This window comes from Macrosteles quadrilineatus, unplaced genomic scaffold, assembly GCF_028750875.1.
Source record: "Macrosteles quadrilineatus isolate MER2022 unplaced genomic scaffold, UCM_ALF_1.0 Scaffold_32__1_contigs__length_1466915, whole genome shotgun sequence".
NCBI lineage: Eukaryota > Metazoa > Arthropoda > Insecta > Hemiptera > Cicadellidae > Macrosteles > Macrosteles quadrilineatus.
Window position 1 is genome coordinate 738,390 of NW_026542625.1, and position 27,929 is coordinate 766,318.

At 34.3% G+C, this 27,929-nt stretch overlaps 2 protein-coding genes across 2 annotated transcripts; one reads left to right on the forward strand and one right to left on the reverse strand.

Annotated features, from left to right (window-relative positions):
• Nucleotides 1-519: 519 nt before the first annotated feature.
• On the forward strand, nucleotides 520-8,691 carry LOC129005755 (uncharacterized). The gene is made up of 8 exons (XM_054434751.1): nucleotides 520-637; nucleotides 1,549-1,663; nucleotides 2,542-2,709; nucleotides 3,457-3,531; nucleotides 4,490-4,712; nucleotides 6,020-6,219; nucleotides 7,469-7,629; nucleotides 8,190-8,691. Exons 1-8 carry the CDS (start codon nucleotides 599-601, stop codon nucleotides 8,454-8,456), a joined length of 1,248 nt encoding a protein of 415 aa, XP_054290726.1. The 5' UTR covers nucleotides 520-598; the 3' UTR covers nucleotides 8,457-8,691.
• Nucleotides 8,692-8,761: 70 nt separating this feature from the next.
• Nucleotides 8,762-17,535, reverse strand: LOC129005745 (small ubiquitin-related modifier 3-like). Its single transcript, XM_054434736.1, has 3 exons — nucleotides 17,392-17,535; nucleotides 13,654-13,773; nucleotides 8,762-9,411 (listed from the first exon to the last, which is right to left on the reverse strand). The coding sequence occupies exons 1-3, from the start codon at nucleotides 17,407-17,409 to the stop codon at nucleotides 9,262-9,264; spliced, it is 288 nt and encodes a 95-aa protein (XP_054290711.1). The 5' UTR covers nucleotides 17,410-17,535; the 3' UTR covers nucleotides 8,762-9,261.
• Nucleotides 17,536-27,929: the final 10,394 nt, after the last annotated feature.

Sequence of the window (27,929 nt, forward strand, 5' to 3'; positions counted from 1 at the left end):
GGTCTTAATATTTTCCTGAACCAATCCTATCTTACTTAACTGCCCCTTTTAAAACAAGTCCAGAATTACTGGGGACATCCAAGTACAAATTATGACTGACTAGAAACAACTTTTTTATCGCAAAAATAGTTTTAAAAATTTGGCAATTCTGCACGTTTTGAACATTACAATCTTAAATCTAAATTTAGTTCATGAGTGCTATGGTGCAGTAAATTCAATTTGTTGCTGATAGGCCTACAATTTTAGAGTTTGAATATAACCAAACAAAAATCCAACCAAAATCTATATTTTAAGTATCACTAATCTTTAACCTTAAAATAGCAATTGTCTGGTAAAAATAATCAGCAAGAACTATACACATGACAAAACTATCGACAAGGCAGAAAATAAGTCAAAAGTCAAAGGATAAGCTACTAGAAACCACATGAGACTAAATTGAACCCGATTAAAAATGATAAGATTAATAAGTGGGATTATCAGAAAGAAATGTTAATTATTGTCTCTTTGATAAGCAGTACCAACAGCTGTTCAATCAGTACCAATTGGTTAGTGTGGAGTCTGTAGGTGTTGGTGTGGAGGTAAAACTCAATCTGTGATAATGGATAACAGGGTACTGGCGGATTTACACTTTGATGGGGTACGTGTGGCTCATTAAAATAACTTGGTCATGTATTGATTAGTTCAAATAGATAAATAACCAATTTGATAATGCTTTACAATAATCTCTTGTAATAAATTTCAGGTAATAATTTTGACTCACTCGGTAAGGTTTTGTTAATTTTTCTAGAAGGTTTAATTCATAGTTATTCATGTACCAGTAATAAAATACAGGTATATTAAAATAGCGTATTATAAAGGTGTGTGCTGAAGCTTTTCAAGGTGTCAAGTATTTATCAACATCTGGATGAACGAGATTATTTAAATTAACTTCCGTAGGGACACGAAAACTAAATATCTACTTCCATACAGTATTATTAAAGTGATACAGTAAAATTTGTGGTAATTGTTTAAGAAAAAAAAAATAAAACATTGTGTCCCTTATCTTTGAAATAAAAGTAGCACAGTAATCACAATTAATTTCTTTAGCTTATTTTAAAAATGTATTATATTTTTTTATAAAAAATACATTCAGTTTAAAGAAGTATGAACATTTACACATAAACCCTGTTTAGATATGGTAAGAATTTTAGCGCTGAAGTCACCAATGGATTTTATCCAAGTGATAATGCCGCAACCCCTAGGTCTAGTCTGAAGTAATGTGAAAAACAATCCCAGGCTCGTGCCCAGCGTCCTAGGACAAGAAAAAGAAAAAAAATTATTTTTGAGCTATCCATTATGATTTCTAAACAAATATGAATTATGTATTAATAATACTGTATTTGAAATCTATAGTTAAAAACATAAAAGATCAAAACTGTTTTCTTGAGTTGATGGAATGGGACGGTAAACAAAATAATGTATAAATTATATTTTTAATAACAAATTTTAAATGTAAAAATAATTGGGAGTCTTACATTTTTAACAATGAATAAAAAAAAAATGTTTTAGTTTTGGGACTGGTTTGTGCATTACACCCCGGTTGAGCCATTGCTGAAAAATCAGCCAACATATCTGATAGTTCAAGCTTCGTTTCTTCTGGGCGGCATTCTCACTCTATTACATGGTAAGTATTATTACGTTACAAAGGCAAGAAATGATGTTTATGGTGCGAGAATGATAGTTCCTGCAGGATTTCATACAAGTACAGATTCTGTAAAATATTCCCGCGTGAGTCACAAACAATTCTTTTTGACAAACTACCAGCAAGAAATATACAGGATAAGTAAAACACATCCCACACTTACAATGACGACGCTGTTCAATATTACATTTAATAACACATCTTTTAAATAATAAAAAAAATATTATAACATTGTTACCCCTTTCCGATTTGTTATGTGAAAGTACAAAGGAAATTGATGTTGATATTATAATGACTTGCTGGCCAGCCGACTGTTTTGCTCACCTTACAATCAAAAGGTTGCCAGATCGATCCTGAGAAAAGTCAGTAGTTTTTTTAATGGTTCGAAACTGATGATCCTGGCTGATGAAACATCTGATCTTAGTCAGTAACAATACTACACAGATCATCTCACAACATTCTACTCATCGTTCACTCTTGGGTTAAAAATGGGGGTTTTCAATTTTGATGGTGCTTTCATTGAAATTTAGAACGTTGTAGTCTTTTCACCCCTAAATAAAATGGTTCAATTCCCCACGCTGTTAAAATTATGGTTCAAAAGTTGTTGCAATTTTTATTGCAATCCCCATAAACTCATAAATTTTCATAAAAGTGTACAGCTATCAGACTACACCTGTGATGTATTCGGTGTGTTGGCCCTAACCAGCTTCTTAGCACTTTTTGCATTTTATATACCTACGCAGTTGTCAGTTTTTTAAGAGAACAACGTCCTTAAGTATTTAAGACGCTAATGAGGAAGTATGTTAGTTTGCTGATACTATTTATTTATACTCCTCACTTTACCTGATGTCTGCACACAGCCCTGCGGGGGAGAGGGAGACTACCATATCTGTGGCTAGCGACTTTACTGCACGGGTTGGTGGTAGAGTCACTCTGCTATGTACTGCCCGATGTTGACAACTTCTGGCACTCTCAGTCTCCACTTATTTTTCTTGGACGCAGACTTCCTATACATATAATATTCCTCTGTAAGTACACAGATTACTTAAATTAGTACGTTTTTCCTCAAATATTGAACTGTTTTATAAAATACCGCCTCAGAACAAAGGCATATCTTATACTGAGATGTGAACTATGACACTTTAAGTTGATTCTGTGCAAACGACAATGAACATTTTGAAAAATATTAGACCAGTAGTCAAAATAAAGTGTTTGGTCCTCGCCATTTCCACAATAATGTGTTTAACATTGTTTTGTAATATTAAAAAATAGAAATAGAATATTGCACTGTGAAAAAATAGACCTGAATTAGGTCAAATTTAGCAAATTTTATTTTAAGCCAAGTTAAAGTGGAAAATGGGAGTAACGCCTTTTCTATAGCTTTGTTACTGACTTGCTAGTTCTTTAACCAGATTATTACTTACCCAAGAGGATCAATGTCCTGCTTGGTCTATTTTTAAGTGAAAAAAAAAAACTATTCCAAAGCCGTTTGAGGATTTATCAAACTAGCCGATGGAAACAGCTAAAACAATGGAATATTAATATACCTGTACGGTTTTTTGTCCACGCTTGTGGAAATGTACAGTGTAATAAAATAACGTATTGTGGAAATGTACAGTGTAATAAAATAACTTATTTAGGGAAAGTGGTCCAACCCATATGCGTGCCAGTAATCGAAACCATCCTCCCACACCTAAGGCCAAGAAGCTTACCACTATGGTAGGTTAAAAAAAAATAACCAAAATAATTTGTTATTAATGATCATGTTTGTTTAGATCCGTGCTTCATCTATCAGGCATCCATAGCCGCTGCTCAGTTGAAACTTCCGAGGTGGGCAGAGCCCTTTGCAGGTATGATAACATACAATCTCAGTCGATGATGGTAACTGAATAAATAAAACACAAATTCATTGTCAATCACCACTAGATTCTCACCCAATAGTGTGATTTGATTTGGTGTGCCCTCGGTCGGAGCCTCTAATGCATCTATAGAGCTCAGGATTTTGCTATTAACTCTAAATAAAAGACAGCCAGCTATATGGGACGGTATGTGAAAAACATACTGTTTGGCATGGCCAAGAATAGAACCTAGCAGTCACCTCTTTAAGTTATATAATTATTAATTTTAATGTGGTAAAGAGGGCCACTTATAATGAAGGATCAACCAACCTTTTAGTATTTTACCTAACCCGCCATGTTAAACTTCCCTATCCCAAGCGTGATGTATATAACTTCGTTACTTCTCGAGTGATGTAAAGTTGAAAAAAACTCACTCGGTGATGTAATGAAACCCATTTAAATAACATTGAGTGCTTAACTTTAAAAATATACCTCTATGGAGGCAACGACGTTCTACGCTAGAAATCAGCTGTGCGCTTGAATTTTATTGTTATGTTTTGAAGAATTTTCCTAACCTAGCTTTTGTTTGTAAATGAACGTTACTGTTAGAAGATGAGTGAAATGGATAATGGAAAATATTGTTCGTAACCTCCTGTATATTGTCGGGTCAGGTAAAATCTTGTACGTTACACGTTACGCAAGAGCGTGTTTACATCACTTCGGTAAATTATGCAACTCGCTTTCGCTCGTTGCACAACATTCACCTGCGTGATGTAAAAACGCTCATACTACACTTGTAAGGTAAATAGCTATTACACTCTCCTTTCATTTTCATTCTTCTGACTTGGTAATTAATTCAAATGTCTGCTTTCACAATAAATGTACTTTTTGCTCTTTTACTTTTTTCATCCATGAGATATTTCTTCAATCTACTTTCGCAGTAACAGCACACATGTTTATACTTTTCCAGTTGGTCTGCTGGTAGTGTTGATAGACATACCGTACGACATTGTCAGTGTCAAGTTTGTTCACTGGTCCTGGCATGACACTGACCCCAACATTGCGGACCGTCACTACTGGGTGCCTTGGAACTCTTACTACTTCCATCTCACATTCGCAGCTAGCTTCACATTCTGGTTCCACACTGTTCGCAAATGGCTTGATCGCAAAACTGCTAAATGGCAATCCTCCAGGTGAACTGTCATTCTCTTTACAAAAATTGATATTGCTCCCCTAACAATGTATTGCAGAAGTAAGTAGTGAGTGAATATCATATACCTCTTTTGAGCATATAAATATCGATTTTTGGTAAATTTAAAATGTAGAAGACTTGAGTGAGATTTAAAGAAAACTAGCAGCCAGCGTCACTTTGTAACTTCAAAATCTGTGATATATTTGAATTAATTTACAATTTTCTACTGCTCTGAGTTAAGTAGAAAATAGGTAATCTATTTTTACTAAATCATTACTTACCACTGAATTTTTGCAAACCCTGAATATAACTTTCTAACTAGTTTTTTCAATAAAATATGAAATCATGTATAAAACAGTGAACACAATATAAAGCATCACAAACAGCATACATACTACTTCATTCACTAGTCCAAGTTCAAAAAGAGTTACTGAATTGTCCACGGCTTAGGGCGGTTAATAAGGGTGAAAACGATTATTTCTTATCATATCCCTATTATTTACATTGCTTGCCCTATTATTTTCATTGTGTGCACGATCTCTTTGAGGCATCTTAGAAAAATTACAAATACTAATGAAACATACTATGAAAACACAGAATCTAACATCATTGTCTTTTTTACATGCTCAAGAAATAACATTAGGCCTACAATATTTTACTTGAATTCACTAATCACCAACTTTAACAATAACCCCATTTTTGTACGGATGTAAACAACAAAATTGTATCATGGTCATCTGTTTTGATGTAAACAAATGTAAGTTAAACTTGAAAAAGTTCAGATGATTGAAAACAGAATTCAGCACAAACTCTGAAATTTTTAAAGCCTATAAGACAAAGGGCTATTATGGGATAACATCCCAACCCGCAAAAGGCAAATCTAGAGGATAAAAGCTTAAATTTTTTACCCTATGAAAAATAAATATTTAGGGGTTGATTTGCTGAATAAAAAAATTCAACAAATTCTTTTAATAATATAGATTGTGTAGTTTTAAAAAGTGTTCTTGTAGCTTAGAAAACTGAGACAAGTTAACATAAATTAATGGTGTTGAAAGTAATAAATTGGTGACACTGTGGCTCAGTCGGCAACACAGTGGTCTGTAGAACCAAAGCATGATTGCGTCCCCGTACCACTTTGATCAATTCAGTTCATTTTCTTTGCACTTGTTCGATACAATCTGCACACTATGAATCCCAGGTGGACAAAGAAACTCAAGGTTAAAAGTGACTGCCAACCTATTTCTTACAAAAATAATAATTCATGTTAGATATATCAAATGAGTTTTGACCGGATTTTTCCCATGATAGATTTGGAGCGGAGTTTCTAACCATGATACTAGCCGCAGTCCTAGGTCCTTTGGGAGGGATAGCACTGTTTGTTCCGATATACCACCCTCTCCACGACCTCTACAAAATCCACTCGGAGGTCACCTTCTTTATACTCTTCTCTATTGCTTTACTCCTGGCTTGGTCTGGCGAGAAATATCCAGCCAAAGATGGAGAAGTCCGTAAGTATAGTATACTGTACCAACGATATAAACAACTCATGGATCGCTGCGCGGTCTAGCTTCCCCCACCATCTGCTGGCAGAAGCCGACGCAGCCTATACACTCACAATTATAAAACGCACATTTTTAGTTGCTGCTCTGTTCAAATATATAGGGATAAAATATTGCCAACGCTTGTCAAACTATTTAAACCTTTATGTCTCTTTTGTTTCTTGCAGAAAATAGCCCATCTGAATTCATTAAAACTACAAAGTCACTAAACCCGGTTTTTAGGTGTTTTTAGAAAACTGATATTACTAGTTCCAAATTGTACAAGGTAAAATAATAAGTGATTACAAATAAGGAGAAATAGAATGTACAATATTTGTAATTGAAATCCTATTTTATTTAACAAAAAAATTTTACATAAGCATTTAGAATGGTTTTGCTAAGTTTATGCCTAAGACGTAACGTTATGTTTGACGTAAACGCGATACTTTTTTCTTTCAATGTGTAATGACAATGTATCTTACAAATAAGTCACAAAAAAGGAAGAAATAAGTAGGCCTAGGCCTATCGCGTTAATGTGAAGCGTAGATTTGCGGTAAAACTGGACAAATGTAGTCGGAGCTTTAAGAGTTCAAATATGTTATTTTCTGCAAAAAAAGAAGACATCAAGTTTAGAATAGTAAAAAGAGTTTGGCATGCATTAGCAATATTTTATATCTATATTTCAACAGAACAGCAACTTTAAAAAGTGGGTTTTACAATGGTGAGTATATGGACTGCGTTGGCTACTGCCAGTGGTGAGGGAAGCTAGACCGAAAACAGCGTTTGCAGTGCTACTGAGAGCGCAATCCAGTAGTTCTTTACATCGTTGTACTATACTAACTGCAATTATTTTCATCGATGGTTGCATTTTATTTCTAATTCAAATTACAGCAAAGTATTGCCTTGAGCTTCATCTCGGGGTTAAACCTAGCTTCAAAGTCTTTTCTCAAGAAAGAACTGACAGAAGAAGTCATTGAAAAAAATCGTTGAAGATGAGGCTGAAAGGATAACCATTTGATACATTGAACGTACTTCTAGAAAACGTCATCAGTATTGTCTCTCCATCTTTTTCAATAACATTGACATTTTTAACAATTAAAACTACATGATGTCAATGGAGTCTATATTTACCGAGAACTCCTTGAATCAGAAGATTTTGTGATACAACATGGGAAGGAAAAACACTTCTACTCGTAAATTTACACTATGTTTGATTCAGGGTTAAGATGGAGATGGCTGCCTTTGCTGGCTCTCCTGGTCCATTACTTGGTGTTCCTCAGCCTAGTCATCTTTGGTCAGCCTGAGAAGGAAATTTCTGTTGGTCTTCACGAACCCATCGGACCTTGCAATCTCACTCGGCCTGTCCAGACAATATTAGGGGTAAGAAAAAGCAGTCGAGGATACACGGGTTCACGATAAAATTACCACTGACTTGTAATAATAGACTTCTAACAAACTAGGCCGCAAGAAAGATTGTCCACACATTGCAAACTCAGAATGGCAAATGTTTACACGCAGCCTTTGTGTCTTAAGAAGTAGCTTCCTTGGTGCAACATTTATTCTGTCCAACTAAGTTGTTTTTGATAAGTTCTCAAGATGCCGTGGCAGCTGATAATGTATGACTAAAACAAGAGTGTGAGAAAAACAAAATAAACCACACTTGACTGTGATAAGAGCTTAATAAATGTTAATTTACAGACAACCCTCATATTATATGGGAACAGGTATTCTCGGTAAAGGGTTCAGGCCAGAATTGATTAAATTCTTTGATAGAAATAGAAGGCTTACCTGTACAGTGAGTAATATTTCAATTTTGTGTGTGTAGGTAAGCCTGTTCTTCCAATCAAAAACAAAATCAAATTTATATATAATCTCATTAAGACACCTAGAATTATTGGTCCACCAGCAATATGAGTGGTATTAAAATTTTAATGTTTTAGGTATTGAGTAAAAGAGAGTTTCTGTGTGCTAAAGACTACGATGAAAGTTACTACGACTTCCACTGCGCACCAGGAGGTGTACCGAAGGGCACAGCCAAGTGGTACACTATATGCGGAACACCCTTCCAGAACCGTCCTGAATACATTGCTGTGATATCCACACTCACCATGTTGGCCCTTGGAATCATCTCCAACATTTACTTCAAGTCTAAAAAGGACACTCAAGACACAAGGACTTTAAATGTGAAAAAACAAAAGTCTCACTAAGTGCAATTAAAGATAAGTTATTTTTTGTAATAATTGTTAGTTGTTGTTTTAATCCTTATCAAGTTGAAAATTAGTGGAGATATAATCATCATTAGTGGTAAATCATCTTTATTAAATATAGCTGACTGAAAAAGTCAGCGGTAATAAGTTAATTGTGTCTTTGTATAAAAAGTAAAAAGCCGAGTCTTGTAATTTTTGTTTTTGGAGAAGAACCAGTCGATATCCTTAGTTTCTGTAATGATCTTTCCTGTAATGACTTAACATCGTTTAAATGATTTTTAGGAGAAAAAGAAAAACGATTAAAATACAAAAGATTATTTTATTAAACTAAAAAACAAATAATGCTAAATTAAACATCAGAAACGGTATTTTTCCTACTAACACAGACTTAATTCTAAACAGTTTTACAAATTTGAATTGACAATCACTATAAATGAACATGGAAAATGGTTGAACAAGTGAAGGTGTCTGGTTAGTCTACTAGGAAACATTCATGTTCACATTTCCAATCTGTGTCGACCTCATTATGGCTTACAACTATTAAGGAATGAACTGTAAATACAAAAGACTTTTTCAGATATAAACACTCGATCAGACCTTAACTATACACCATAGAATCTTCTTAATTTTTGAATTTTGTACTGATCTGAAAGTGCAAATACTTTAATGTCACATTTTAATTATATCAAACAATACGTCATGTGAAAATTGATTACATAGTCTTTTCAGAAATGAATAACTGAAACATCATGAGCGTTGTGTAACGCGTCACACAGTGTTTATAAATTCACCACATCACAGGGAACTACACCGTCGTTTTACAGTTATGGCCGCCGGTCTGTTGTTGGTAAACTTCTATAGTATCCCCTTCCTCCATCTCTAGGGTTAGGGGGGTGTCGCTCTCATTTATTGCTTGTCCATCAAAGCGAAATCTGACAGCTGCCATGGCAAGCCCCTGCAAAGAAAAGCAAGGATTTACACAGAGAAACCGCCTTTTTTTTATTTAGAGAAACACTGGTTTGTTAATCATGTTGACACTCTCCTATGACAAAACATGGAAGGTATTTTGCCCCAGTGGAACAAAACAAAGGACATTGAATATTCAGGGTGTATACAAACTCTCTGGAACGCTTTTCAGGGTCTAAACAATTTTTAATGAAATTCCAGGGTTTTCCAGGAGCCTGCCTCAATGTTTCCCTCGTGAATGTTTAGTCCCACTTAAACAATATACATCACATGTACTTATATTTTCTAATTGTGTCAATGTTCAGTGAGCTACTGTTGACAAAATAATAATCCTTATCATAATCATTTTCATTGTCATCCCTTTATGGTTACGAAAACATTCTCTCTTTCGATAGCAGCATAAGCCTGAATATTATCTCCATTGTTCATGAAAACATTATCATCAGCGGAAAAATCCTAAATATCCTTCCGCGGTGAAGTAAACGTAATCACAGACTTCCGCAATCGTGGCAAAATCCACAAACAAATCAAATTTGCTGAGCTTATTCTTTGGAATGTTTTGTATAAGCTATGCAATTTTTTTATTTTTTTAAAAATATGAATTTTGTGCTTCTAAAAATTGTTTTATTAAAATAATGTTTGGGGTGTATACTTCCCCCTTGATCTGGGGTAAGTGTACACCCCCCTTATTGTTAGGTCCACTTTTATTAATGGGCGGTATGCCCAGAGGCGCCGAAGGTTTGGGGGCGTCCACCAGGTGCCTCTCAACCACTGCCTGCCCGCACTAGAAAAAAATGGGGGCACTGATTTGGGTTTGCCCAGGGCTCCACTGGCCCTTAACACGGCCCTGCTTATTGTAGCTTTCCACTGCATATTACTTGATGTTGGGGCAAGTGGATTGTAGAGGAGAATATTAGCTTTTTTTATTTTTTTATTTATCAAAATATCTCAAATGGTTCAGGAGTTATAAATTTTTTTGTGAACCTCCGAAAGGGAAAACTAAAACCACAGCTTTATTAGAAATTCTAAAGAAAATAAAAGCCTTATTATTCTACTATTTCATTGAATTAACACAAAGTCTCAAAGAGCAGAAAATGAGCTTTATTTTGGTTTTTTAATAATTAAAATATCTTAAACCATACAGTTTTTCGTAAACCTTCGCTCGGTGAAGTAACTTAAAACCTTAATATTTTTAATAGTAATTGACTTAGGCCCTTTAACTGAGGCCGCGGCGTTCGAAGTGGCAACACCACATGGGATGGCTGAATGGCTCCGACTACGCTACACCACTGAACGCTCGCACCAGTCACACCACGGAGGATTAGAGCAAGTACACAAAATTATCTATTAATTTAGATGTTTTATATCTGACAACACTGATGTGTATGAAAAGAAGGAAATAATCATACGAGGATTTTGTGTCAATACAAGAAAATATTTATTAAAACCCTTTATGGTACATTGAACATTTAAGTATTATTAACGAAGAATCATAGTTTTATTCTGTCTATTCAGCGTATCTACTCTAGTGTTTTTTATTTGTTCAAATGTCAATCCTATTTACATTATTATTTAATTAGGGCCTAACTCTTCTAAATAGCCTAGGCTATTGTTTTATCAATATTATTAGAATAATGACGTTTAATATACAATTTAATAAACGGTATCAGCATTCTGACACATACTTTCTCCCATAAGTTTGTCAAAAACCTTTATCATATGTATGTGGTGAGAGTAAATATACGCAAATGGGATTTGTACAATTTTGTTAAGAATTTAAAGGACTATAACATGCTAAATTTTTATCAAAATCGTTCGGGCCATTTTTGGGAAAATCCGATTTTTCTGTTATTTTATGGGGGTTTTATGGGAAAATGACATAATTTACAATAACCGTAATTTTTACAGAAATGGGATTTGTACCATTTTGTTCAGAATATAAAGGACTATAACATACTAAATGTTTATCAAAATCGTTCGGGCCATTTTTGGGAAAACCATATGTTTCCGATATTTTATGGGGTTTTATGGGAAAATCCCCATTAAAAATAAAAATTTCTAAAAAATAAAAAAAACTATAAAACTATAAGGACTATAACATACTATGTTAAATCAAAACCGGATTTTTTTCTAAAATCCTATTTTTCGTTAATTTATGGGGTTTTTATGGGAAAATAACATATTTGACTATAACTTTTGAACCGTAATTTTTACAGATATGGGATTTGTACCATTTTATTCAGAATTTAAAGGGCTACAACATACTAAATTTTTATCAAAATCGTTCGGGCCATTTTCGAGAAAATCCGATTTTTCCGGTTTTTTATGGGTTTTTATGGGAAAATTCCCATTAAAAATAAAAATTTCAAAAAAATGAAAAAAACGCCTGGAGATACCATGGATTAGAACCTACATACCAAATTTCATCGAAATCGGACTACAGGTGTGGTCTCTAGCTCTGTACACATCCAGACACACAGACACACACACACACACACACACACACACACAGACATCACTTCGAAAACCACTTTTTTGGGTCCAGGGGGACCCAAAACGAATATATCCACTCAAAACTCAAACTCGAAAATTTTGACGAAAACAATACTTTCTCCATATACTATGGTATAGGGGGAGAAAGTAAAAATTATAGCCTAAATGATTGGTTATATTTAGAGGATGAGTTATTGTTTATGATTATATCATTTATTTGGTAGAACTGGGTTTTAAATGACTGAAATAACAAGAAACAAAATGTAAACAAAACACAACATCTTGATCTAACTAACGATAAAATTGGCTTCAGCTGTTCTATAAGGATGGGAAATCTACTAAGGGAGTATGTTTTAACATCTCTGACCAACAAACAACAATTTTAGTAGGCGACTAGCGGACTAACTTTTTCACTTTGCTTTTCCAAACTTTTTCTAAAATTGACTTTTATTGCCAAAACAAAGTTATTTTTGAATTCCCTCTAAAAAAATTTAAGCAAGTTCACTAAATTTCAGTTAGTTATCCTTGCATTTCAATTTTTAGTAATTTTTTAAAAATTTTCAGAGTGGCAATTGTGTTATGAGTAGAAACGTAAGAGGTTCCTAAACATGTCTTAACTCATAGAAATCATAGCAAGAGAATTTATTTGTGATTATAACTTAAAAGAGCATAGTTTGAAATACCTTTGGCCAAGTTTCCATATTTTTTTGTTAATAAACAAATTTATTATTAGCTGGAAGTCCACTTGCCCCGGGCGTACACTTGTATCCCACTTGACCAAAAGAATAACTTAGGAATTTTAAATAATTTTTTTTTTTGAATTTTCTCTGTTAACTGCCAATAACCATACAAAAAGACTTTGATATAGGAAACTATTTGTTTTTTAAGCTCTATAAAAAAATCTAGGGAGAAATTGGGAAACTTTGTGTTTTGAGGGTCAAAAATGAGAAAAACCATTTTATTACCCAAAAAACACCCCGTAAAACCCCTTTCCCATGGTTCGATCATGCTGGTTCACAAACTCATTTAACTTTATCCCGCCTTACATCTTTAAGTTAAAAACCTAATTTCATCATAATCAGACAGAAATCACTTAAGTTATAAAACATTTTGGCCTTTGAGGAAATCAAAATGAAAAAGTCAATCGATCCCGGGCCTAGGTCTTACCGTGCCACTTACGGTAATAACTATTTCCTAATTGGGAAATTTGCCAAAACAGATTTGCTCAGTCTGTTGATAAAATTGGACTGAAAAGCCAACACTACACACACTTCAGAGTTCTTAGTCAGCTCCATAATCTAATTCCAATTAAGTTTTTAGTGCAAGTTGTCAGGTTGTAAGCTTAAAATAAGAGGTGTGCAAGCGATCTTTGAGCCATATCGAACAATGGAGCACCTAGTCAGAAAATCAAGCTAAAGCAGAGTGTTTCCCAATGCATCTGTAAAGAATAATGTGCAATTGAAAAGTTCATTGTTTCACTACAATTGAGGCGGACAATGCAGATATCTGCACGATGCGAAGAGTAACAAAAATCCCCGTACAATTTCCAGTTTTCCCAGTTTCCAGATTGGCTGGACACCCTGTATACCTATTTTAACAAATAGTTTGGTTAAAACCAGATTTCGCTTTATGAAGAAAAGTAAAGATTAGGGATTGTACAGCATGCTTTTGTTGATTAAATTATTAATAAATGTAACAATATCAATACGGTAGTAACAAACAAGACTAATCAACTCACCGCTCGATCGCAGTAGGCATTCATCAGTTTACGTAGAGGAGTGTGTTTTTTAATTTTAAATTGCACGATTGCATTATCTTGTCCCATGACTTTCAAGTTGATGTGCTCAGTTTCTCCCGCCTGAAAATTGAAAGATGAATCATTAATGCACATATACCTACAATCACTGTAGGCCTACTAAATACCCCCACCGCAGCAAACCTGCAGACTAGGCAAGTTTACATTTAGGCCTAGAAGCCTGATTTGATTTTTAATTCAATCTATTTCAAAAACATTACGTGGTACTTTCCTGTTAAAGGGAACATTCATTATTATCTATGATTTCTTTTCAATAGTATATCATTGATATTTTATTTTTCTACTTATCTGATATATATTGATATTAAAAAATCAGAACATATCAGCTGACAACTAAGGATAAATAAATATTTTTCAGTAGCCTATTAACAAACTTAAACAAAAAATTATATTGAAATGAAACTGTTCTTCAAACTAAGCTTGAACCAGCCCAACTTGCTGTAACATTTCAAAATTCCGTTCGATAGCATATTCCCCATATGCCTTTTCTGTTATCAAACAAAATTTTGAAACAGTGACTTAGCCTACAGCATTTTGGTTAAGTTTAGTTATGTTAGGTTAGTTTAGAATAGTTTCATTTCCCAATCCAATGGGTCTATCCATATCCAGTGATCCAACAGGGGTTACTTACGACCATTTTTAAAATAATATTTTTATCTCCTAGATACCTCTATCAATTCTGGGTTCAAAAGTGATTTAATTTTTTTTTATCTCTTTTGCTACTTCTACGGCGGCCATTTTTGTTTTGCGGAACACGCAAATTTATGCTCATGTAAGGGTTTGCATTAACTTGCATAACTCAGTAACCACGAACACTAGAGTGAACAAAAAACATTTTCATCTGGAAGAAACAGCCTAAATACGAGGGCTATCCAGAAAGTAGATTACGTTTTTGTCTGTATCCGCTAGGGACGGGGCTAGCGCGACCATCTTGGTGTTATTTCGTTATGCAGCTCAGTCGGCATCTAGCCGTGCTAGTAAGAAGTTTCTGCTGTACTCCGTTGAGTTACTGTGACAGTTTAAAATGTATGTGTTAATTGAAAATGACGCGAACTGTGAAGTACATGCAAAAAAAATGAATGGACTCTTTGGTTACCGTTTGGTAACCAAGCTTTTCGGTTATGATATTGTGCATCAAACTTCACAAAATTTGTGGAAACCCCATAGAGTTCTGTTATTGTAAACTTTTGAGTTTTACGGATATCGGCATCGACTTTTTCAGCAAGTTCCGCAGTCACAATGCTGGGTCTTCCACTTCGCCTTATAACTGTGCACGCACTTCACAATTCGCGGCAAATTAACACAGACATTTTGAACTGTAACAGTAACTCAACGGAGTACAGCAGAAACCTCTTACTAGCATGGCTAGATGCCGACTGAGCTGCATAACAAGCTAACACCAAGATGGTCGCACTAGCCCTGCCCCTAGCAGATACAGACAAAAACGTAATCTACTTTTTGGATAGTCCTCGTATTATGTTCAGTACATATTTATTGAAATGTGTAGCCTAGTATCAATAACAGTTTTCAACCCATCTCAACATTTCATAAGAAAACTGGAAAATTTCAACTTCTGAAGGCGTATTACTGTTGGAACGAACAAAATCTCAGACTTGATTTTTTTTGTGTGTGTGTAGGAACTCAGTAACTTAGAACTGTTTGTATTTCAATATCAACCCTGAGACTTTTAATTCCTTTAAAAGTTATAATTTTTCAAAAACCTAATAAGTTATTAATATGATATAAATCAACCAAGGATGCAGAAATTAAGTAAATTATGTTTCAAACAATTTTGGTTATTATCAACCTGTACCTTGTTCAAAGCCAGAAGAAATCTCAAGACAAGAGGCTTCAACAGGTAGAGTGAACTTTGTAGCTCTACCACATTTCAAACACATAGCTAACCAAGGTTATGTTGCAATAAAAATGAAGGAAAACATCTGAAGTTTTTTTTTAATAGGGCTATACCTATTGAAAATAAAGGAACTTTTAACATGAAGTCTTTATTATTAGTGTTGGATTTGTAAAGTGTCAACTACTGGCTCGGTGTCAACTACAAATGTACCAGTAGGCCTACTGGTACACCTTGAGTTAGGCCTAGCTTATTTTCCCGACCCAGCTATACTTATGTGGAGTTTCAGTATAAAACAAAGTAAATTTAGAAATAAACTTGGCTGGTAAAGTTCATCTTATCTAGGGTACAGTTTCTTAACTGGGCTAATGTATGCTAATATCGATTGAAACTAAGTTATCGATTCGATTAAGTACTTAGTAAACCTTCATGTGATTTTTCCACCATCAGCAAGTTTGGTAGGTTAGGTTAAGTTTTGATACGGTAGTTTAAATTTATAATAGATATTTAACTTAAAAATATTGATTATTTATAAAGAGTTATTTTCATTTTGATAGGTAGTTGCAATCAATATTAGCATAGCCCAGTTAAGAAACTATACCCTGTTAATTTATCTAAGGCCTAGTTCAGTACCTACTTAGGATTGATATCGTTTGGTTAGTTAGGTAAGGGTTTAAACTAAACAACCGAATAATGAATATTAAGTTTACCTACTCATTCGGTTGTTTGTGCCAACAGATAACTTATGGATGTATAGGCCCGCTAGACCTAACTTAGTCTAAATAAAATGAATTTCCAATTGTTTTAAAGTTGGGATAAAAACCAAGTTCCAGAGATGTACATAGGCCTAAGAACCTAAACTAAGTTAGGCCTAGCCTAGGCCTATGCCTAAGTGTTCTAACATAGCCTAATAAAAGAATAACTTAGGCCTATGCAAAATGCCAGGGCATATATTCACGATTTACAAGGTGAAATAACTTAGGCCTAGGCCTAGACTAAATTATGATGCTAAATAAATAATAATAAATTATTCTATAACATCGTCTATATAAGTTGAATAAAGTATTTAGGGGACAACTGGCAGCCTTGCCTTACACCTGTGTGTGATTTTACACTTTCAGATACTTTATTTGTTTGCTTATTTGTTTGTTGTATTTGTTTGCCCAAGTCCTAATTCGGTTATTTAACAGTTTTGCATAGCACTTGCCTAACACTGGGAGTAATGTAATGGCTCTTAATATGAGTTGGGATCTTGTCTGTCTCCACTGCCTTTGTGTTCTAACATAGCCTAATAAAAGAATATGCAAAATGCCAGGGCATATATTCACGATTTACAAGGTGAAATAACTTAGGCCTAGGCCTAGCCTAAATTATGATGCTAGGTAGCTACATCAATTGAAGTATAAATGCTAAGATTATCTAAGCAAAGGCCAAAAATAAATGTGTTAATCCTATGATTGACGCCAAGAATAAAACCCTTGACATAAGCTTAGGCCTTAGACCTAGCCTATCTCTAGGGTTTGATCTGATAAGTAGATGTGCCGAAAGGTTAAGTCTCTAGAGGGAGTACTTCACACGGCTAGGGATCATGGATGATTGAGGTAATGCAAATTGAATAAACAAAGTCCATAGCAAATGGATAAAAATAACAAACTGCACAAGTATACATTGTGCTAACGTGTTAAATTGGCATTTTGAGAAGAGGATTTTGCGGCTCGGGGCACGCTTTGAGTTTAAAAATCAATTACAACGTAAGTACACAACCTGTTGGAACCGTTACGGCATCTTTTAAATAGAAGCATAACTACCTTCTTGTCCTCGGTCATGTTGAATTATAGATGTTCGAAGTTAAAAATAATCGCACAATAACTATGGATCACAATCCCCAAAGCGGTAACTTGAAAAATGGCCGACGAACAACGGTGGACGCTGGGAGAAGCAATTGCGGTGGAAGCAAGGAAATCATAAGAAGAAATTGCCCGGTAAAATTCGGATAGGCTTGACTTCACATAAAACCGTTCCTGGTTTTGGAATATCGAAATTCGAAATACATTACTCTTTCGCGATAGCAGTCACTATCGAATCCAAGCTCCTGCCAGCGAACAGAAATAATAGTACCGGCATTTCTCATCACTAGGGCCCAACCAAGCCGAGGTCGGAAAATGAGCGAGGGTAAAAAGTCACTTTTTGCCCGTGTTGGTGTGGTGAACTATTATTTTTCGTCATACTGCATCATTAATTAACAAAGACAAAGCTAAAAAAACGAAGTAATATTTATGTAAAGATAACCTCTCAAAACGATTTCCAGCTTTTATCTTCAATTCTGCCAATGCAATAAGCAGCTGTTAGCTATTTAGTTATAGTAAGTGATTCAATTATTTCATCTACTAGCTGTTGTACCCGTGCTTTGCAACGGGAAGAGGACCCAAAATGCAAAAAAGTTAATAGTACTGCACCCTGTTGGTAAACCTTATAACTTTTTAATGCTATTTAATATCATAGAACCAACTTGTGTAGTTGAAACAGCTGACAAAATTCTTTTATTCCTTTTAAATGTGATTACTCATAAGGTTAACATGGGAAACTCCAGAGCCACTGGGGCGGAGCCCAAAAGGACATTTGAGATAAGAATGCGTCTATATGTTAATCGGGAATGTGAACTATCATCACACCAAATTTCAGCCCGATCCGACCAGTATTTTTCGCGTTTACTTGTAACAAACATACATCCATACATCCAAACTTTCTCATTTATAATATTAGTAGGATTACAATTGTGTTACTAAACCATCGATATATCGATATAGAGCAATCGAAAACAATAAATGCTAAAACCTTATCTAATAAATCAATCGATAAAATAATGCTCAATGCGACTGATGCAATAATCATCGAAGCTGAAAACCGAAAGAGTCTTCAGATAAAAGCTATCGGGACGGTTTTGTGTAGAGAAGACTACATTTCTGTGGCATCCGAAATGTGATGATGAATGTTAGCACCGGTGGGGCACACGGGAGGGACTAAGGCTAACATATCTTGTAGTGTCAGCGTTCGCCGCTAGGACTGCTAAGTTGAAAAATTTTAAATTAATTTTTAATTTTTTGTTATAAAATTAACTTTTTAATTATAAAATATTGTTTTAAAATTATAAAATAAATTTTTAATTTTTAAAATTAAACTGTCATAACATAACCTAACCAACCAGACTTGCTGATAATATAAAAACTATATAAGATAAAAATCTAATTAATGATTACTTATAATTTTTAATTAATTATAAAATTAATTTTAAAATTTAGTATTATAAAATTAAACTGTCATAACCTAACCTAACCAACCAAACTTGCTGATATGAAAAATTTGTTGACAAAAAGTTAGTGCTGCCAATGGGTTTCGAACCCCGGACCTCCTGAACATCAATCCGAAACGCTACCAACTATGCCACGTACGCCGCTGAAATCACATCGTTTCGTTACGGTTATCGTGTCGCCTCAAGAGAAGACATTAACCACTAGAGATATGACGTCACTACATCTTTAGCCTTAGTCCCTTCCGTGTGCCCATTCCATGTTAGCACAACTCATTAACACAAAGCCAACCAAAATGTTAAAAACTAAATCCACTGAGCTATAATTCTAACTGGAGGTAGCACTGAATGTCAAAGATGCGTGTCGCCAGCCGCCATGTTTGCGTGAGTCGGGTGTCATAAGAAGCCATATTATTGCTATGGCTATTATTATACTTGGCTTAAAATACCTACTTTGTATGGTCGCCATTTCAAAGAAAATTATTAAAGTATTAAAAGTATTCAAGTATGACAAAAATACTCACTGCTATACCAACCTAGTTATAAGAAGCCATGTTATTGCTATGGTAAGAAAACTTACTGCTATACCAACCTAACAAAATCAGCGACACGCTTTTGACAGACTTCTGCCATGGCAGTGCTACCTCCAGTTATAATTTTAGCTCAGTGACTAAATCTAAAGCTGTTGTTTAAAAGAATGCCATTACGTACCATAAATATTTATATTATGTTTTCTTTGTCCTTAAAATATAATTAAGCATTGATTACCCAAGATAGTATTATACAGTCGATGTTTACAGTTTTTTGCCCATCCATGTAAGCATTGATTACCCAAGATAGTACTATACAGTCGATGTTTACAGTTTTTTTCCTACAGTCACCCGACAAAGTTGGCTTCCTTGTACTGTTTATAGTACAGAAAGCTGCTAATTGCTGCATATTTATACTTTGCCGTACGGTTTATACTTTGCCGCACATCAGGATTCCAACGAAACAACACAAAACAGCGTGGTTCTATTATGCACGTAATCCGTGTACGCTTGGAAATAGGTTGGCAACACTTAAAGATAATAATACTATGAGCAGCTGATTGACTATTATAACTTCGATTTAACCTGTCATTTCGTGTTTATAGTTTCGGTATTTCTGAACTTCCTGGACTTTTCTTTTAAACGTTTTTAAAACATTCCTACTATACTTTATACTTTATACTTTCTTATGAAATGGCGACCATACAATGTAGGTATTTTAAGCCAAGTATGAATGGAGATGAGTGTATGATGAGTGGCGCGATCTTGTAGTCTTGTTAGTGACTAAGGCCGACATTCCTTAGACACAGCTGTTAATTAATAGCCCAAACAGCTAATGACAACTAAGGGACCTACAGTTTATAGTGGAATCCGAACCACATTTTTTCCTTGGTATATACGAATTGGTCTAATTATCAGGATAGCACTGCGGATAGTCGTAATACTCACTATTGCGGACGTTAATCCACACCAGGGAGTATCCCATCCACAGTGCATACCTATAAATATCCACAATCCGTGACCTCCTAGTAGCTGGATTACAGGACGACGCCACCCGTCTATCTTAATAAACAAAAAAATACATTTAAAGCATTTTTTTAGGCACGGAAACCACTTCAAATTTACAAAAACATACGGAACTATATTCTCAAAACGCGGAGCACATTTCTTGCCGAGGAAAAATAGCGGAGTGATACGGACCGCGGGTACTACTTTCTCTAAGGGCACCATTTGTGTTGCCAGCTGAATCTAAAAACGAGTTGTATAGTGTTTGAAAGACTAATTATTTATATGATTTATAGTGACTGTAGGAAAAATATAATGTGTAACACGAGTGAAAAAGGCCTTTGCTGCACTCGCGATCATTCCGCACTCGCCTGTGGCTCGTGCGTAAACATTGCTCTCGTGTGCAGCAAAGTGCCACTTTCACCACTAGTTACACAAATAGCTATTTTCCATCCATGTGTGTTTATTGATGAAACGTCTGTTGGATTTAAAAACTATCAATAATTTGTTTTTTGGACATGTGGCCCGAAAAAAATCAATTTTCTAAATAAATACTTTCCAATATTAAGTGAAAAATTACGTAAACCTACCGTATAAATAAATAAAATATAACGCTGCAGATTAAATATATCATGGGTACGTTCCTATCATACATTCAAATTAAAAACATACTCAAGGTTTTGGGTAGGATACAATTTGACGTGTTTGAAAGAATCTATATAGGACGATCCATAGGGGTATTTACTCACGGGAGGTACCCTATAAATAGATGAGGTTACGATGACAGCTGTGGGCTTCTCATTAGCAGAGGGAACACCATTAGCGTAACAATACGATTTTCAGCTATCGGCCTCGGTGGTCTAGTGGTTAACGTGCTGGGCTGATAAGCTGAGAATCTCGGGTTCGTATCCCGCTGGTGGCACTAACTTTTTGACTAAGCATTTTTCATTATCAGCAAGTTGTTCGGTTATGACAATTTAATTTTACTAGTGTCCCTGTTGCTCGAATTCGAGCAATTGCTAATTTTACAGGCGTTATTTAAAAAAGAATAACAGTCATAATTTCTGATGACTTAAAAGATTAAAGAAATACTTATGATGTACATAACAGATTGATATAATCACAACTTCTTGTAAATATCTTATCATTTTTCAAAAGTTGATCTTGTTTTTTAGTGTTTTCTACAAACAGCATTACTTATAGCTGCATTAGGTTGTCCATAATAACGATTCTAAATTCTAAAAAACATTATTTTTTCTTCTCGTTGGTGGTGTTCAATGACTTTCCCATGTTACCATAGTTTGCAAATCACCTTTTTCAATGATTACTAAGAAATGCAGCACAGTGTTAATTCAGTTTTCTTTTCAGTATATCAATTATCCAGGCTCTCTCGCATTTTCCATTGTAATATTTACACCAACCCAAATTCAAATAGTAAATATTTCATTTCAACCAAGTCAGTAAATGTTTGTAGCAAACTGTTAAATTAGCAAACTTATTGACTGCTTACAATTAACATATGTTCTTCTTCTCACTTTTAATTTCTGACAACAGCTGAAGTTTCATAACAATTTTTGTTTCCCATGTTAATCTTATGAAGAAATGCGAAACTTTAAAGGGTTCCAGGGCCTCACTCTCTAATTATTTCCCTAAAAAAAAAGTTTCCTGCACAACTTCTCGTTACGCTCTTTCCAATGACACCAAAAATATGTCAATCGGTTCAGTAGTTTCAGAGGAGTAATTGTCACAAAAAATCTGCTTGCGTATTAAATAAGTACGAGAGGTCGTCCAGTGGTCGAAACTCGACCAAAAATATGTAATGTACTCACTTCTCTATTTTCACCCCACACTGTAAATAAAACATGTGATTGGAGTTTCTTCCATTTGTTTTGATTTCCTGTTTATATTTCGTTGTTATTTCGTCACCAGCATGGCAACGCATAAGATCCATGTTAATTTGTTCAAATCTTTAAACTCATTTTTTGTGCTTATCTTTGAGCCTATTTAAATTTATAAAGGGATTCTGCACACCTACAGGAAAATAGCTTTCTAACGGTATGCGTAGATTTTTCCTACGATGCACACGAGCTGAGAAAAAAGGTTTTAAAGAAACATGCTTGCCTATTAATATATAGATAGATAGATTATTAAGTCATTAGAAAATTTTAGTTGAGCAATTTCTAGTTTTATTTAATGAACAGAATTATTTTTTTCTATTAATAATCTTTTTTTATATTATTTCATTATCAGCAAGTTTGGTTAGGTTATGATAGTAATTTTATAATAAAATAATTTTAAAATTGAATTTGAGGCATTTATAATTTTATTTTATGAACAGAACTATTTTTGCAGTTAGTAAACCTTCATTGTCAAAATGCTCTCTACTACAGCGCTGTTCACGGAGGAATTTTGAACTAATGCCTCAATCGTACCTCCCCTAAGACAAATGGGGACGCGGAAAGGTCGCCCCCGGAAACATCACCCCCCTACGTCATATTGACGTCAGAGACCGGGGGGTGATGTTTCCGGCCGCGGACACTCAATTTCAGTTGCAGCATGCACTCGTCGATATGACGAGTTATTTTTGAGTTTGCGTATTAATTAGATAATTATATTCACTTATCATATACAATTACCAGATTTTCTAATTAGAATTGATGTTAACCGGATACGTTAACCCCGATCGTTTTCAAAATGCACACCCCGGAAAGGTCCCCCCCTGCCATGATCCCCCCCGGTATACCTGCTGTAGGGCTTGGGCTCGTGACTCGAACCAGCTATTGTTCACAAGGGTAGAGACTGTCCCATTTTACCACCGCTCGACTGAACTCGCAAGAATGGGATGGATTTGGTATTATTACGCAAATGTTGTGGATATTAAGATAAATACAAATTAACACTTTGATATTGTGCTTTCTCTAGACATTTCCCCTTAATTTTATACATCAAATGATGTATAAATTACATATAGTTTTTTTTTCCGTCAACGTATAAAATGTATTTGAAACACGTGGAAATGAAATAAAATGTTTATAGTAATAGTGACAATTAAGTAAGGAATCAACTCGTATTAATATGAGCATGCTTCAACCACTCAACATCATAATACAGTCAGTACACACTTGACAAACATATTTTCACATTTCCTAATTCTTAAATTGTAAACATTGAGCAATAAATGCTGTATATAATTTTTATACATTTAAATAATTGTCTGGATTTTATGGTAAAATAAATGCATTGAGAATATTCCTGATTTGATATTGGTGAAGGACTCTTTCCCGTAAAAAGAATTTAGAAAGTAAATATTGGTTAGTTTCTTCGGCAATAAACAGGAAAAAGCTCACACTGTTTACGTTTGCGTTGACAGAGAAGCAAGCAACAGTGTCACATTCACTTTATTTCATGATTTCACACTGCTGATATTAAATAACTAAATTGACATTGAAGTAGTACAGTTATTCCATGAACGGTCGCCCATTGTTTTGAAAGTTAAACATTTAAATCTACCTGTAGTTCGCAGAATATTAATACGTATAACTTAAAAGTTTGCAAGAGAACATAATCCTAAGTATAGTATCCACTATTCTCAGAGTATTGATTTATGGAATTCGTCTGTAATTTGCAGACTATTAATTCGTAGAGTACAACTGTATTTATAGCGGGAAGTATTTTTTGTAAAATAGCTTAGACTTCCCCACTTCAGGTATCCCTCCCAAGAATACCTGAGCCAAATACGTTTGTTTAACATAGTCAAGGAAAAGTTTAGTTAGTTATTTACTAAAGTCAGTTTCATCTTTTTACCATAATTCGTACATTAACATAATTCATAATTATCAGTGTTATCTAGCCTATGTACTTAATTAATTTGGAAGGGGTTAATTTGTGAACAGAACGCCTCATTGAGTTTTAAACAGATTTTGAAAATGTTAATGTAATTTGTAAAAAGTATACTCTGAAGTTGCACTAACAATAAAATCGGCTCAAAATATGGTAGGGGATTTTCCCCAGTGTTTTCTAGAGACCTGCTACACCGGTTCACATTTTTATAACCCTTGAAATTTTGGTATATCGATATAGACTACACACATTCTACAAACATGACATAACTTTCATGGCATAAACTTATATGCCTACTTACACAGATTTGATTTCAGACAAATCTTGATTTTACCCAAGGGTAGAAGTATTAGAGATGTATAGTTCAAATCTACAGATTTCCTGAATACGAAGATCCGTTACGGTAGTAAAAAACAACATTTAAAATTGAAACACCGACGATCAATATTTTAGTAAACTACTTGTAACATAAAAACGTCAATGACAGTTTGAAACCAGCTGTTAGTTAAAACCGCACTGAAACGACTTGAAATTATTAGCGTCGGCTGCTAGACTAAAAAAATTAAACTTAAAAAAATGAAATCATGGCATTGACATTCCCTTCCTTAGAAAATTATATTTATTTCAACACAAAAATCACGAAATCGCCAAAGTGGTTGATTTAGAATCCTGAAATGAAAAAAAAAACTCTGTCACGTTTAAAAATATAATATATCACAATTAATTGCACACTCTAGTGGAAATCGATGAAACATGAAACCCACCCATATAAATTCTTGCTTATCCGTTTACTTTTCCACTCTTTGCGTTTTTGTACATGCCAAGTCAAGTCTTAAAACATTAAATTAAAAACAATTGTATTAAATCTTCCATAAATTACAAGAAACAGTGTGTCATCCATTTTCCCCGATTCCGAATATTTGTGCGCAATCTTGGCGACTTATGTTCAGTCTCCAGCATTTTGGAGGTGTTCGCAATTCAGACACACCCGTTCCCATAGTCCGATTATGCTGGTTCACGAACTCGTTCTAATAAACTTAGGCTTACACGTTTGTAACAAATCTCATCAAACTCGCAGCGTTGTTGCCCGAGTTACCGCGCTCACGGCACAGAAAACATATTACTATAACCTGTTTTCTGTGCTCACGGTCACATATACAGGGTGTATTTATAAAGTCCCGCAGGGGCTTAATATTTTCAAAACGGCAATAGATAAACCAATAAGATTTGGTACATAAACACCACACCTAAAAACAACGTTTTAAAGACTGTCAGTTTTCTGTCATATAATGGAGACATCCCGCAAGGAGTCAGAAGGAAATCTTAAATAAGAGCATAGGTTGATATTTACAGATAACCGTAGGCATATTCTACAACTTAGTAAAACGTTATTTTTTGTATTAAAGCCATTTTTCATTTAGGACACAAATGATTTTTCTTTTTGCTTTCTTTATTTGTTGTGCTCTTGGTCTTTAATGTTTACCAGGTTTTTAATGATTTATTTGTTGCCAAAACCAGTTTAAGAAAATATATTTAATTATTTACTTACATTATTTTTTACGTAGTTAAAATGACTAAGTATTTGATTTGATAATTTGAAATACTATCAACATAATTTTCAACCTTTTCCCATATAAGAAGGTGTCCAAACACTACCAAATAGGTAAAGGTACTACAGTAGCAAAATGTGTATTTATAAAAAGAAATAAAAATAAGAATAAGAAACGAAACACACAAATTTAAAGTGCGTAACACAAAAAAATTTATCTTTATGCTTTTTTCTTCTTTTTGTGCTCTTGATTTTGATTTTGATATATTTTATTGTTTTAAATTATATTGTAAATGAAGTTTGTACCGGTACTGTATAAATTCCTTGACACTTTGTAGAATATTAAATTGTTATTCAGTTATATTTTTGTATTTTCTTTCCATAATTAAAATGTATAGGCCTAATAGACGATTTAGTACTCATTGTGTGTATTTATTTTTCAATTTAAGTACCTGTCTTCCAAACTTTGTTACAAAATCCTAAATTTGTGTTAGCGAATTTCCCCTATAGGGAATAAGCTATTACCGTAGTACTCATGGTAAGACCTGGACCCGGGACCGATTTACTTTTTCGTTTTGAGGTCCCTAGATGCCAAAAACACCATCCGTTCAAATTCATAAATTTGATGAAATTTGGTACAAGCGTGTAAACCTCTGTTTATTCGAACGAGTTCGCGAACCAGCATGATCGAACCAAGGGAACGGGGGTTTATGGGGGGTTGTATGGGGTAAAAATTGGGTTTTCCCATTTTTGACACTAAAAACTTAAAATTTAGCAATTTCTTTATAAACCATTTTGCAGAGCTTAAAAAACAAATAATTTAGTATATTGAAGCGTTAATTATGCGCCTAATGGTTACGGAGAAAGTTCCAAAAATCTGTAAATTTAAAATTTCCATGTTATACTTAGAATAAGTAAACTGTTGTAGTTTGCTTGTTTATATTCATATTTTAATCAAATTTGGAAAATGCATTCATTTCATACTAAACTATTATCATTTTACAAAAAAAAACACCTTTTTACCCTCCCTGTTGCAGCAAACCTAAGTACTCGTTAAACCTTGATGGTTCAAAACTGGACCCAGCTGTTCCTGATCATTGGGCTTTAAATAAATGGTCCTGACTAATGAAACAGCTGATCTTATCCAGTAACAAAGGTACACAGATCATCTCACACCATTCTACACTCATATTTGGGTTAAAATACGCACCTAGGTGGCGTCCCCATATCAATTGATATTCATATTGATATATATTGAACTAATGTTATTTAAATAGGGAATAAATGTGATATTTTTACAGAGACATTTTAGCGTAAATCAAATAAGGCAAGTGGAAATTCGCTTAGTCTGCAGGTTTGCTGTGTCGGGGGTATTTTTAATTATAATTGGCACTTTATGATACATTAATTGGAGTATATACGAATGCTACTATCGTTTAAGCGATGTAATACAAGTTTACAGCTCAACATTTCAAATTTTGATTACATATGAATAATTTGAACTCACGTATATCTTCCCCTTAGTAATTATGAAACATAATTTTGCAAACTTCAGTAGCAAAAAGGTTTTCTAAACATATACATCTTATAGCAAAACTAATTTATTGGTATATCAACACTGATTGCAAGTCCTCTTCTCGATTTAAAGTGATTCTGATATTTTGATTATACTTTCATTATATTTTGACTCTATTCCAGTGATATGGAACTATCTAACTATCTAACAATGTTAAGTGGTTTTGTGGAAAGTGCTTCGATGGACCTAACCTAGCTTATGACAAAGAGTCGGCTGATAACCAGACTCTGCAAAATGTACTAAGTATTGTTAAGAACTTAGTTTGTGAAAATATGACAATTGCAAGTAAACTTAACCTTGTAATTGAAGACTATATCGATGACAAAGTCAAGTTGAGCCCAGCTAAACTGAGTTGCTCACTGGCTGAAACTGTGACCAAGCCTAGTAGGCCTATGCCTAGTACTACTCCAAGTGGAAGTAGCCCTATCAATAGTACATTGTCTCCAGGTAGTAACCAAGATGCTAGGGTTAGTAGCAACGCTGTAATATCCAAAAGTGTTCCAAGCAATTTGAGATATGCAGACATTGTTCGGCATCAA